General features: G+C 66.6%; 4 protein-coding genes across 4 annotated transcripts; 1 reads left to right on the top strand and 3 right to left on the bottom strand.

The window, feature by feature from the left end:
* Positions 1-27: 27 nt before the first annotated feature.
* RHOBADRAFT_55339 (glycosyltransferase family 59 protein) lies at positions 28-2,581 on the bottom strand (the record flags this gene model as incomplete). Its single annotated transcript, XM_018417797.1, has 9 exons — positions 28-476; positions 590-732; positions 925-984; positions 1,078-1,219; positions 1,412-1,552; positions 1,625-1,766; positions 1,847-2,249; positions 2,322-2,410; positions 2,483-2,581. 9 exons carry the CDS (start codon positions 2,579-2,581, stop codon positions 28-30), a joined length of 1,668 nt encoding a protein of 555 aa, XP_018269167.1.
* A 3,558-nt stretch (positions 2,582-6,139) lies between these two features.
* Positions 6,140-8,135, top strand: RHOBADRAFT_55341 (glycosyltransferase family 62 protein; the record flags this gene model as incomplete). Its single annotated transcript, XM_018417798.1, has 5 exons — positions 6,140-6,508; positions 6,574-7,130; positions 7,211-7,296; positions 7,406-7,963; positions 8,073-8,135. The coding sequence occupies 5 exons, from the start codon at positions 6,140-6,142 to the stop codon at positions 8,084-8,086; spliced, it is 1,584 nt and encodes a 527-aa protein (XP_018269168.1). The 3' UTR covers positions 8,087-8,135.
* Positions 8,136-9,242: 1,107 nt separating this feature from the next.
* RHOBADRAFT_55342 (uncharacterized protein) lies at positions 9,243-10,164 on the bottom strand. The gene is made up of 4 exons (XM_018417799.1): positions 10,084-10,164; positions 9,847-10,010; positions 9,406-9,776; positions 9,243-9,324 (listed from the first exon to the last, which is right to left on the bottom strand). Exons 1-3 carry the CDS (start codon positions 10,150-10,152, stop codon positions 9,458-9,460), a joined length of 552 nt encoding a protein of 183 aa, XP_018269169.1. The 5' UTR covers positions 10,153-10,164; the 3' UTR covers positions 9,243-9,324; positions 9,406-9,457.
* A 304-nt stretch (positions 10,165-10,468) lies between these two features.
* Positions 10,469-12,191, bottom strand: RHOBADRAFT_46223 (uncharacterized protein; the record flags this gene model as incomplete). The annotated part of the gene is made up of 8 exons (XM_018414742.1): positions 10,469-10,498; positions 10,570-10,675; positions 10,780-10,835; positions 10,931-10,941; positions 11,016-11,565; positions 11,673-11,780; positions 11,807-11,844; positions 11,948-12,191. The coding sequence occupies 8 exons, from the start codon at positions 12,189-12,191 to the stop codon at positions 10,469-10,471; spliced, it is 1,143 nt and encodes a 380-aa protein (XP_018269170.1).
* Between the last annotated feature and the right edge of the window lie 75 nt (positions 12,192-12,266).

A 12,266-nucleotide genomic window follows, 5' to 3' on the forward strand; every position in this document is an offset into this window, starting at 1 on the left:
CACACGAGACTACACAAGAGAGAGACTCTACCACATGAATCTCTGCCACCTCCCGACCTCGCGCTCGTCTCGGCCCTCGAGTCCCCTCCCATCGCTGCCGAGCGCAATCTCCCACCGGAACGGGCGCGCGACAAAGAGGTAGACGCACGTCGCCTGGACGGCGAGGTACAGGGCGGCTTCGAGAGCGAGTGCGAGGCGTTGTGTCGAAGGAGACGGTGCGGGAGGGGAAGAGGATCGTGCGCGACGGCGTCGAAGCGCGGCGTGATTGCGCTTGTGCTTGACCTGCTCGCCGACCGTGGCGTCCCTCGTCGCAACCGAGCCCGGTCCAGGCTCGGTGCCGGGCACGAGGTACAGTCTCGCGACGAGCATGGGCACGAGGAAATAGCGCGGCTCGAGGAGCGGCGTCGGGAGGAGGACGGCGACGGTGGCGCCGAGGAGAAGGATGAAGGAGGAGAGGGTGAGAGTGCGGGCGCGTGCTGCGGGAGAGAAAAGCTGTCAGTGTTGATCTCGGGGGACATGCGTTCCGACGAAGAGAAAGGTGGGAGTGCAGGAGGGAGGAGAGGATCGAGAGGAGGAAGAGCGGGCCCACCAAAGCCCTGCCACAGCAGCGTCGCCGCGACGAGGTAGCCAGGCGCGAGCGCGTACCTCGCGAGAGGATGGACATTGATGACTCGGCGCCACAGGTAGAAGGCGTAGTGGCGGTTGTCGGCAAGGAGGAACGGGTGGGCGATGCTGTTTCGGGCGGGCGGCGGCGGCGAGCAGAGGGCAGGTGCGGGCGAGGGTGCGGGCAAGGGACGTCAGGGACGACGCTCGAGAGATGACGAGGTAGGACGAGCGAGAGGATAGGGGGTCGGGCGAGTCATGAGTGGGCAGGAAAGGGAAGGGGCCGCCCGCGAGGAGGAAAATGAGGACTCGTCGACGCACGTGTACCGCTTGATGCTCCAGCACAGGCTGCCCAGTACTGCCACCGTCACGACGACTCTCCTGCGCAGATGAGAGTCAGCTCGCACCGCGCTGCCCGCCACGAAAGGCTTTGCCTCGACACGAGCCGAGGAAGAGGGAAACGGCGGGACGCACCTCGCGGTCCCGCACATCGTTCTCGCGGCTCGCCCTAGCGCCATGAAGCCGACGAGGTGCGGCGCGAAGAAGACGGTCGCGAACGAGACGCAGTAGTAGAGCTGCGGGACGTGCAACGTCGGGACGTGGTTCGACTTGTCGCCTGCGCGAGGATAGGGAGAGCATGGGGCAGAGAACGTGTCAGAGCTATCGGCCGTGTGAGAAAGATAAAGAGGTGGGGGAAAGGCTGAGGGCGGAAGAGGGAGGGAGGAGGTACGGCTCGTTCGGCGCGACCGCGAGGCTGACCGGCTCGACGAGCCTGAGGGGAGGGGGATGGAAATCGGATCGGACGCACCGAGCACGATACCGCCGTTCCACACGACAAAGGCCGCCGCGAGGACAAACACCGGTAGGTAGGCGCCGAGGACGGGCACGAGCGCCGTCGGGTGCTGGAGCGCCGAGCGGGCGAGCATCCACGGCATGCGGATCAGGTCGGCTGCGTCGGATCCATTCGTCAGGACGGCGACGACGACGAGAGAAGTGGGCGACAGGGGAGGCGAGGACGCACCTGGTCGGGCACCCTCGAGATGCGGATCGACGACCTCGCTCGGTCGAGCAACGCGCTTGGCCTGCGCGATGGCGGCTTGTCCTGCGATAAAGACGAGCCACACGACGTTGGTCTGGCGAAACAGAAGGCTCGCGCCACCGATCTGCGGGTCGGCGCTGTCGGTGAGCTCGTCTTTCTCGGCGACCGGCCGGGAGGGCAAGAGAGAAGGTAAAGTGGACGCACGATGGCCGACAGGACGTACCGCTCTTCGAGGGCGTAGGACCACGAGCTGAGGACGATGGTGACCGCCGCGAGATCGGTGTAGTACAGCCAGGCCCACCAGCCGAGGAGCGGGCACAAGGCCATGACGAGGGCGTGCGAGGCTGCGGCGGCGCGCAGGCCGGTCTTGAAGGAGGATGGCGTCGACCGATGACGTGCAGCAGTAGGCGACCGTGAAGAAGAAGAAGAAGAAGAGGCGGCGACGAGGCGAATGAGGCGGGCGTAGAGGAAGGGGAGGGAGAGCGACAGGACGAGGTTGAGCCCTCGAAGGGCGGCGACCGAGCACGGGTTGGCGGCCGCGAGGGCATGAGGAAGTACAGGGCGCACGAGGCGCTGAAGGTAGACGAGGGCGGCGGGAACGAGGTAGCTGCGAGGAAGACGAGAGAGGTGGGTCAGGAAACGGCTCGCGTCGGAACTTGGAGAGGACGAGGGAGCTCACAGGCCCGGCGGCGTCGTCAGGGCTGGATCCCAGTAGGTCCAGTCGCCTCGACAATAGGCTTGTGCTTGAGGCACGTGAAAGATCTCGTCCTGCGGCGGGGCGTGAGACGAGGGTCAGTGGACGAAAGTGGGGGGGAGAGGAGATGAGAGAAGGGAGCGCACCATGTAGGGCTCGGGCGCATGGCGATTGATGAAACAGGCTACTGCAGTAGATGATGCTGCCCATGCAGCGTACGCCACGAGCTGTCGCCGCGTGACCATGAAGGCGAGGAGGAGGCCGTGTTGGACGAGGACGAGGTCGAACCGCGGTTCGACTTGGAGAGGATTGCGCGGGCACGAGTCTATGTTGAAGCCAGGCGCTTCAGACCAGCTGGTCGCACGGGCAGCTAGAGCCGGCGTGAGTGAGAGCCAACACTGAACGGCGGCCGCTGGCTCGACTTGATGAGTGGGAGGTCGTCGCGACTGTGTAGCCTCTCAGGCAGCACTCTGCCGCCCAGAGCTGGGCCAGAACCACTCGTGCACGCTCTCGACAACTGTGAAGGCCTGCCGCACCCCGCCTCAGAGCTTAGAGCCGTCCTCGCCGCCGAGCACCGCGTCGTCTCGCGCGAGGTGTCTCGCTCGCTCTTTCGTCGAGCGGCGGCGAGAGAGGATCCAGGGCGAACGAGGCTAGCGAGGACGAGAAGAGCGGGAGAGAAGCCGGAGGCGCGCGACGAGAGGTGGGTCGACAAATCCTCTCGCCCGCGGACTCCGGTTTCGCCGAGAGTCGTCGCTCTCGGAAGTCGAAATCGAACAAGGCGATGCTGGGGACGGTGGGTGGGTCGAGCTCGCAGCAGAGGGCAAGCGAGTATGCGAGACTTGGCTCTGAGGCGAGAGAGCGAGTCGTTCAGCGTCAAGCGAGAGAGCTCTCTCGCCGACGAGGAGCGTCGGCCGCTCATCGCTGTCTCGCTTTTTCGAGGCGACTGGCGAGGAGCGCTCTCCAGCTTCGAGAGAGAGAGAGAGCGCGAGTTTACGAGGCTCTGGCTCAGGAGCTGGCTTCACACTTGCACCCCCGGAATCTGAGGACCTGCGGCCCTCAGATTCCGTTGACTCTCTCTCCTCGTCGCACTTGCTGCTCGCCTCGTCCTCAGAGTTCTTGCTCGGCTACGCGCGATGGAAACTGTGGTACGTCACCTCCCTCCTCCACTTTGTCCCGTTCCCGCTCACCCTCTCCTCGGACCAGCTCTCGTCCCCACTCGCCGACCTCGCCCTGTCGTCGCGCGTCAGCAAGAAGGTCCTGTGCCCGCTCCTCAACCTCCCCGACGAGCTCATCGAGGTCGTCCTCGAGTACGCCTACGGCTCGCGGTTCCCGCACGACCACCCGCACTACCCGTTCCGGACCGGGCTCGTCCTCGCGCACAAGCCCATCTGCCGCCGGCTGTGGCCGATGCAGCAGCGCATCCTGTACCGTCGCATCGAGATCGACTCGTACAACCAGCTCGTCAACATCGAGCGTGCCCTCGTCGGCGACCGCCATCGCGACCCGTCCGAGCGGCTCGGCAGCCTCGTCCGCGCTCTCGAGCTCAGCACCGTCAACTTCCAGGATCGGCCCAGTCCAGGCGGCGCAGGCGACCACGAAGCCGGGCCCGGTATGCCCGAGCTTGCCGCCAAGCTCCTCGCGACGCTCCTCGGCGAGCTCGGCCGCCTCCAGTCGCTCCAGGTCGACCTCAAGACAATGTTTGGGATCGACCGCAGCACCCCTGTCGAGCAAGCGCTTCTCGCTGTCGTCGTGAACGACTCGAGTACACCCGTCAAGCTCTACGGCCTCAAGTCGCTCCGCATCTCGACTTACGGCACCACCCTCGAGACGGACCTCAACGGCGCAACGGACGACTTGGCGGCGTGGATGGTCCAGTTCAGCCGGTTCCCCGACCTCGCCTACCTGAACATCGACCTCGAGACTGAGCGGCCTCCGTCGTTCAACCGCGGCGCGTCGCCCGTCCGACCGGTCCTCGCCAAGCTCTCGAGCCTCGACATCTACACCGACTTTGCCCTGTGGCACACGCCGTTGCGCGACGTCGCGCCCAACCTGGCCGAGATCGAGATCATCGTGCGGAGCTCCTCGCTCCGCCCTATCGTCCGCGGCCTGCCGCCCTCCCTCCTGCATCTCGACATCGAGGCGGACGACGACAGCGAGGTCATCGACGACCTCCTCCCACCTCTCTTCCTCCTCCAGTCGCTCTCGCTCGATGGCGCGTGCTTCACGCCGAGCCGTCTGCCGACGAGCCTCGCCCAACTGCGCCACCTCGAGTCGCTCGAGTTCGGGTCCACGGCCAAGTTGTCCGACATCCTCCTCGCCCAACTCGTACAAGGCCCTACCCGCCTCGAGCACCTGCGTCGCCTTCAGGACAGGGTCTTCTCCGTCTACCTGCCTTTGCGAGGCCCGACCCTCCTGAACAAGCAGCTCGTCCTGCCCGGCGAGAGCGAGCGCGACGAGTCGGGCGTGTGGTGTGGCGCGGTTGGCGCGCGCCGCACTGGCCTGCGGGTCTGTCGGAGGGCGGGTTCGTCGAGGTCGTCGACGCTGCGCGCGTACACGGCGTCCTGATCGACAGTCGAGGGCTCCTGTCGCTCGGCTGGCGCGCCGAGTACGAGCGCGAGCGGGACCTCGTCGCAGTGTGCCGCGGCCTGTCGACGGGCGACTGGAGCGACGCGAGGCGGTTCTGCGGCGACGAGTGCGTCGAGGCGGTCCTGTCGAGGCAGCGACGAGAGGGGCGGCGCAGCAGCGTCGGGCGCGAGCTCGAGCTCGTGAGCGGGTTCGTGCGGCGGGGAGCGGAGCGGCGCAGGAGCCTCTAGATTTCCTGTCTTCCTTTACCTTATATCGCAATGGCGCACGCGATTTGCCCAGCAGCCTCTCGTCTTGCGGCTCGACAGCTGTGAGAGCGGAAGAGAGCAAGCGAGAGCGAACATGCAGCAGGATCATCGGGCGAGCCGACTCGGCGCCGGCTCCAGGGCAGCCTCGAGTTCATGCAGCTTGGCGCACGAGAGGTGGCTCGATAGCTAAGAAGTATGAGAGAACACGAGCGCTCGAGCACGTCGATGAAGCCGGTCTCGAGCTATCAAGGAGGGTCGCTCGAGCCTCGCTCGGCCGCCTCGAGGCGTGCGCTCCTCGCTCGTTGGCGCGAGGGGCGGCACGAGCAGGGAGCGCAAACGCTGCACGCAGTAGTATGGCGCAGGTTGAGCGCAACCGCCCCGAGCGACTTGCGCTCCTTGTCGCTCGGTCCGGCGAGCGTGGGTCGTCGCCGCGCGGCCGCTCGGCTCGAGGGCGCGGGCAAGTCGCCGCCTCGCCTCCCTCTGAGGGTGTGCGGCGAACGTGTCGCGCGATGGGCGTGCGAGCGAGACGCGAGAGGCGCCGAGTCGAGGCCGACCGGGCGACGAGGAGCAGGAGGGCTCGGGCTCGGGCGAGGGCAGCGAGGCCCGGCCGGGGCTTTGGTCGAGTTCGAGCTCGGTGAAGCCCGGTGGCAGGAGTGCGCGCCGGTCGGGGGCGACGCTGTCGGGAGGAGCGGTGCCACGCCGTCGCGGTGGTCGCGAGCGGAGGGTGCGTCGCAGCGACGGCGACGGACGAGTGGGCCGAGCGCAGTCGCGCAGACGTGCAGCCGTGGCACAAGCACGAGGCACTGCAGCTTGGGCGAGAGCAGCGTGATGCAAGGGCTGAGGAGCGATGAAGTCGAGGAGGAGGAGGAGAAGCACGCCTCGCTCTCTCTCTCGTCGACCGCGAGCTGCCCTGAGACTGCCCTGGGCCATGCTGCACAGCTCTGCTTGCCATCGCTAGCCACCGACCCGACCATGTGGCCCCGGTCCCACCGTCGCCCTCCTCCCCTCCCCACACTCTCGTCACCGCGCCAACTCGACCCCGAGAACCAGCTGTACAAGGACAAGCGCGTCCGCCCTCGATCCCTCCGACAGCGCATCGCCTACCGCGCCACCCGCCCATCGACCTGGGCCGCCCTCTTCCTCGTCGTCTTCCTCGTCGCCGCCTGGTCTCTCGGCCTCGTCGGCTCGTCGCGCCCTCGCGACCGCATCAAGGGCGCACCTCGAGTTGTCGCCCGGTCATGGTCCACCTCGCTCGGCAACCCGGCCGCACTCGGCGGTCCACTCATCGATGAGCGCGACGGCGCTGTCCTCCCGCCGGCCGCCTGCAACGAGACCATCCTCGTGCGTCCGCCTCTCTCCCTGGCTCTCCTCGCACCCGTGACTGACCCTCGACGCACACTCGACAGATCCTCTGCCCAATGCGCAACGCCATCGAGCACATCTGGCACTTCTTCCACCTCGTCGACCAGCTCTCGTACCCGCGCCACCTCGTCCACCTCGCCATCCTCGCGTCCGACTCGTCCGACCGCACCTACGCCCGCGCACTCGAGCTCGCAGACGAGCGACAGTACAGCAACAAGTACCGCGGCAACCGCTACGCGCGCATCAGCGTCTTCGAAAAGGACTTTGCTCGTCCGGCGGCGGCGGCGGCGGGGAGCGGCGAGGAGGACGGCGCTGCAGCACAAGCGGCGTCGTACGAGGGCAAGAACGTCGGCGCCGAGCGGCACGAGTACACGGCCCAAGTCGGCCGCCGCCAGCTCCTCGCCAAGAGCCGCACCTGGCTCCTCAGCGCCGCCCTCGCCCCCGAGGTCGACTGGGTCCTGTGGCTCGACGTCGACCTCGTCGACTACGAGCCTGCTCTCATCGAGCGCCTCGTACGTTCTGCCAAGGGCGAGGACGGCGAGGGCGAGGGCGCAGACGTCGTCGTGCCCAACTGCGTCTGGAAGACGTACAACGAGATGGGGTGCGTCCTCCCTTTCTCTCTCTCTTCCTCTTCTTCGTCACTCGTCGAGGTGCACTCACCGACGCATGGTCCTCCCGCAGTGCTTACGACCGCAACAATTGGATCGAGACGGCCCAGTCGCGAATGCTCAAGCGCACTTTGGCCTCGAACGACGTCCTCCTCGAGGGTGCGTCCCTCTCCGTTCTCTCTTTCCCTCCCCAGAAGGGCACTCGATTAGTGGCCTGACGCGCTCCCGACCTCTCGTGCCCTCGTCCTCTTGTCTCGCTCGCCCACAGGCTATCCCGAGCACCCGTCGCATCGGTTCAACCTCGCATCGCTCGTCCCGTCCGACCCGACCGCGCACCTCTCCCCCCACTCGTCTTACCACGCCCTCTCGCCCCTCCCCTTCTCGCTCCTCCCGTCCTTTTCGCCCGACGGCCTCACCCTCCCGTCGTCCCTCCTCACCCCCTCCTCGTCCTCCTCTCGTCCCGCGAGCCCTCTCGCGCACGTCCCGCGTACCCTCTCCCTCGACGGCGTCGGCGGCTGTGCCGCCCTCGTCCGCGCCGACGTGCACCGCGAGGGCGCCGTGTTCCCGGCGTGGCCGCCGGTCGACCACCAGCTCGAGACGGAGGGGTTCGCGCAGATGGTCAAGGGCTTGCGGCGCGACTTTGGCGGGCGGGGAGCGGGGCATGGAGGAGCAAGTGCCAGACGGGCAGGTAACGAGGGCGGGGAGGAGGTGGAGGAGGCCGAGCGAGCGGGTCGTCGGCGCGAGGAGGATGACGAGGACGAGGGTCGGATCGGGAAGAACGGCCGAGGACGGCTGCTCGGCCTGCCCAGCTACTACGTCTACCACGGTGCGCCGGCTGTTCCCCTATCTCTGTGGGGCGCTGCCGTCGGTGGGCGAGCGCGCGTCGCTCGTGCAAGTCGAGATGCTCACCTTGCCACCCCTCTGCCGTCGCGCAGGGCTCTATGGCTAGACGACGGCGTTGTAGACTCGCGCATCGCATTGCAGCGCACTCTCACAGACCGTCTCGTCGCTTGCAGAGAGCTGCGCGCAGCGAGCGCCTTCCGAGACGAGCAGGAAACGGTTGAGCGAGCGCTCGAGAGCGGAAGGGCCAAGCGGGCCCTCGCCGTCGGCCTCGGTTCCTTCCAATCGTACCGGAGAGCACGACGCGGCGAGAGATGGACTTGCACCGTCGCTGCCAGCCTGCGCTCGCAAGATGCAGCGGTCCGCCGACTGACAGGGCCGCAGTCGGGCCAGTCGGATTCGAAATCTCGAGGTGCGAGCGCGCTCTCGCGACGACAGACCAGCTCGAACCGGGCCTGCCAGGTCGTGAACGTGCTAGTTGTGCACACTGGGAGCGACTCGAGAGCTTGTGCCGAGAGAGAGAGCTGCGTCGTGTCAGGCGCGACAAGCGCATTCGCGGCAAAGCAGAGAGGTGCAACGACCGCACGACGCTCGCCACTGCGCCACGCTCAATCTTGTCCATGGTCAATGACGAGCGGGATTGACAGAGGACGCTGGAGCAGACGTATCCTGCGCAAAGCTGTGCGCCGAGCGAACCGAGCGAGACTCTCTCGTACTCTCTCGTTCGCTCGAGGCAGTCTCGAAGCTCGAAACAGACTCGAGTTGCAGCTGTCTGAACGAACGACGAAGAATAGCATGGAGCACGAGGAGAGGAAGGACGAAGAACAGGGACGCTCAGGACTCGGAAAAATCGCCGGCGAGGACGAGCTCGCGAGCCGCAAAAACTCTCGACAGGGGTTCCGCTTGAGACGCGCGAGACGCCGCACGCATCACGAGGTCGAGACGGCGCATCGAAAGTTGGCCCGTCTCGCAGATCCGCCGAAGCAAGTCTCGACGAGGATCTCGACGGGCGACCGCTGCCCTCGCGGACCCTGCGACGAGTAGCGAAAGATGAGTGGAGCGCAGGAGCTTGAGTCTCGGGGCGGAAAAGGAGGAAAAGAGTGCTCGCAGCCGCTCGAGCCGAAGCTGCCGACCGTCCACCCGGAGCGCGACCCTGCCCACCCAAGCCCAGCTCTCTCTCCCCTCTTGGCGAAGTAACCTAGAGGTCGAAGCACGAAAGGAAGGGCCGAGTGAAACCGTGCGGCTCGCCCTCGCAAAGCTGCGGGCTCGCGAGGCCGCTCTCGTTCTCGCTCGAGAAGGTCGAAACGACGAATGGAAAAGGTCCTCGTTGCGCGAAACCGTACACTCCTGCGCGAGAAGGGCGTCGAGCGTACGTCAGGCTTGGTCTCGGCAAGGAGGAGAGGGGAAAGAACGTGAAAGAGGGCGCACCTCGAGCCGGACTCGCCCCAGTTCACACGACGCCGCTGCCCGCCCGACCGGCTCACCGCCCGTCGAGGTCGCGCTGCTCGAGCTCCTCGAGGAGCATCTCGAGCATGGCCTCGCCAAACTTGACCATGTTCCCTGCCCTCGCCGCCGCACCGTCGTCGCCGAGCCCGTCCTGCGGCACCCGGATCGTCCTACCCTTGGTCCCGCTCGCGCTCACGAGCCCGAGCGCGCACCACCCGGGCCCGTCGATCTCGGCGCGGTACTTGTCGGGTCGACCTGGGCCGGCGCAGCCCGACTCGGCGAGGCAGTAGGTCGAGTCGAGCTGGGCGCGACAGGCGGTCGCGAGCTTGAGGCAGATGGCCTCGGTCGGCCCGCTGTGTGGGCGTGCGTGTCAGCTCTTTGTCTCTAGAGTGCAGGTGCAGGAGAGAGAGAGAGGGGACGCACTCGTAGCCGGCCGTGTCGTCGCTCGTCCACCCGAGCCACTTCTCCCTCGCGCGGAGCTGGTACGCGGCGACGGCCCCGGCAAACACGCTCGACGTGCCCGGCACCGAGAGCAGGGACGACGAGACGAGGCCGCCAGTCGCAGTCTCGACGAGCGCGACCGTCTCCTGTGGGCGTGCGAGGGGCGAGAGGTGAGCGGCCGGCCCCACCTCGGAGAGGAGCTGAGAGCGGTGGGCGCACCTTGCGTGCGCGCAGGCGGGTGACGACGAGCTCGGCGAGCTCGAGAAGGCGTGCAGGCGGGAAGCTCATCGCAAGGCGCGGTATGTGGCGAGCGAGGGAGCGAGGAGAAGGGAGAAGCCGTCGCGGATTCCGACTTGGCCTCGTCGTTGTCAGCCGGCTTCGGGTCTTCTTTCGCTCGCCTTGCTCTGCGACGTCTTCTTGCGCTCTCTCGCGCAGCACGACACACTCTCAAACACTCTCGTACATCAAAAGAGAGAACGGAAGAACGGGATCCCATTTTCGCAGGCTCGTGGGCGCGAGGTGCCTCGGCAACGAGGAACCGACGACGACGGGCACAGCTTCGCACATATCGACTCGAGAGGCACAGGTTCTAGAGTAACGACGTTTACACGACGAGCTTCTTGAGCGCCTCCATCTGTGGGCGAACAGGGCGAGTCAGTGACTCGTGGACCTTCTCGACCGCGAAGAGGGGGAGGAGGGACGCACCGACAGCGACTTGGGGCGCTCGATGGGGAGGCCGAGGATACGGTCGTGGACGTACTGGGCCAGAGCGCCCATGGAGCGCGAGGTACCGAAGGTGACGGTGTAGAACCTGCGAGCGAAAGGAGGAGAGAAGGAGGGGGAAGAAGAGGAGGGTCAGGCTGCCGAACTCGACGACTGCAACGACAACCGCAACAGAGAGATTGAGAGACGCACTCGAAGTGCTTGAGGCCGTAGTGGTACAGGAGCGAGCCCGAAGCGGCGTCGACGTTCTGCGAGGAGAGAGACGCGCAGGGTCAGAGCAGCTCAACGCAAGCGACCACGTCGTGCATCGACACAACCGAGACGCAGAGATTCGCCGACGCACAGGGAACGGGTCTGCGCGAGAGGGGAGAGGTCAGGACCCGGCAAAGGACGAACCAAAAGGAGAGGAGAGCGAGACTGGGACGCACTCTTGGTCTTGCCGTGCTCGGTGAGGACGCCCGGGGCGACCTTGTAGAGCTGGTCGACGTACTTGAAGATGGGGTCCTGAGCGACCTCCTTGCGCTTGACGCCAAACTGCTGAAGCGCCATGAAGCGCGGGTCGGGCTTGCGCAGGACGGCGTGGCCGTAACCGGGGATGACCTGGCCCGAGTTGAGCGTCTTCCAGATGAACTCGACAATCTTGTCCTCGGACGCGTGGTCGCCGAGCTCCTTCTGCATGCCGATGATGAAGCGCAGCACCTCCTGGTTGGCGAGGCCGTGGAGCGGGCCGGCGAGGCCGCCGAGCGCGGCCGAGTACGACAGGAACGGGTCCGACAGGGCCGAGCCGACGAGGTGGGCCGTGTGCGCCGAGACGTTGCCGCCCTCGTGGTCCGTGTGGAGCGCGTTGTACAGGCGGATGAGCTCGACGAAGCCCTCGGACTCGCCGAACCCGATCTGGTTCGCAAAGTTGTACGACAGGTCCTTCGACTTGTCGATCGCGGGCATGTCCGAGGCGCCGTTGCGGTACTTGTTGTTGTACTGCGGGGACGAGGGCCGCGAGTCAGTTTCCTCGTCTTCCTGCTTGCAGCGACCGCCTCCTCGCTCGACCGCCCCAAGACGCAGAGAAGGGAAAAGGAGGGACGCACGATGCGGGCAGCGATGGTGAACGACTTGGCGACGCAGTCGAGGGAGTCCTCGAGGGCCGGGACCCAGTAGTCGGCCTTCTTCATGCCGGCCGTGTACTGGGACGCGAACTGGAGTCGTGGTTGAGGGCGGCGACACCGATGACGAACTGGGTCATCGGGTGGAGCGTCTTGGCTGCGGGTGGGTGGGTGCGCGCGAGGGGGAGGGTCAGTGCGGGCTCGCTCGAGGACCAGGACGACGAGGGAGGGAGGGAGGGAGGGAGAAAGTGGGGACGCACGGAGCGAGTCAAGGACCTTCTCGACGTAAGTCGGGAGCTCGGAGCGCTCGACGAGCTCCTCCTGGAACTGCTTGCTCTCGGCCTCGGACGGGACGCGGCCGGTGAGGAGGTACCAGAACATGGCCTCGGGGAGCATCTCGGAGCCGCCCGGGGCGGTCGGGAGCACCTCCTGGCACTCGGGGATCGAGCGGCCCCAGAAGCGGATGCCCTCCTCCGAGTCGAGGACGGACGGGTCCCACAGCATGTACCTGGGCGCGACGACGAGCGGTCAGTCGACGTGGTCGGCGGGTTCGGCGTGCGAGACGGCGAGAGCGGACGA

This window comes from Rhodotorula graminis (assembly GCF_001329695.1).
Source record: "Rhodotorula graminis WP1 unplaced genomic scaffold RHOBAscaffold_12, whole genome shotgun sequence".
NCBI lineage: Eukaryota > Fungi > Basidiomycota > Microbotryomycetes > Sporidiobolales > Sporidiobolaceae > Rhodotorula > Rhodotorula graminis.

Bases quoted from the DNA above. Each gene is read 5' to 3' on its own strand.
- RHOBADRAFT_55342 (XM_018417799.1), bottom strand. From the start codon at position 10,152: ATGAGCTTCCCGCCTGCACGCCTTCTCGAGCTCGCCGAGCTCGTCGTC. The intron at 10,011-10,083 runs GTGCGCCCACCG...GCACGCCCACAG, and splicing joins CCCGCCTGCGCGCACGCAAG to GAGACGGTCGCGCTCGTCGA. The intron at 9,777-9,846 runs GTGCGTCCCCTC...ACGCCCACACAG, and splicing joins GACGACACGGCCGGCTACGA to CGGGCCGACCGAGGCCATCT.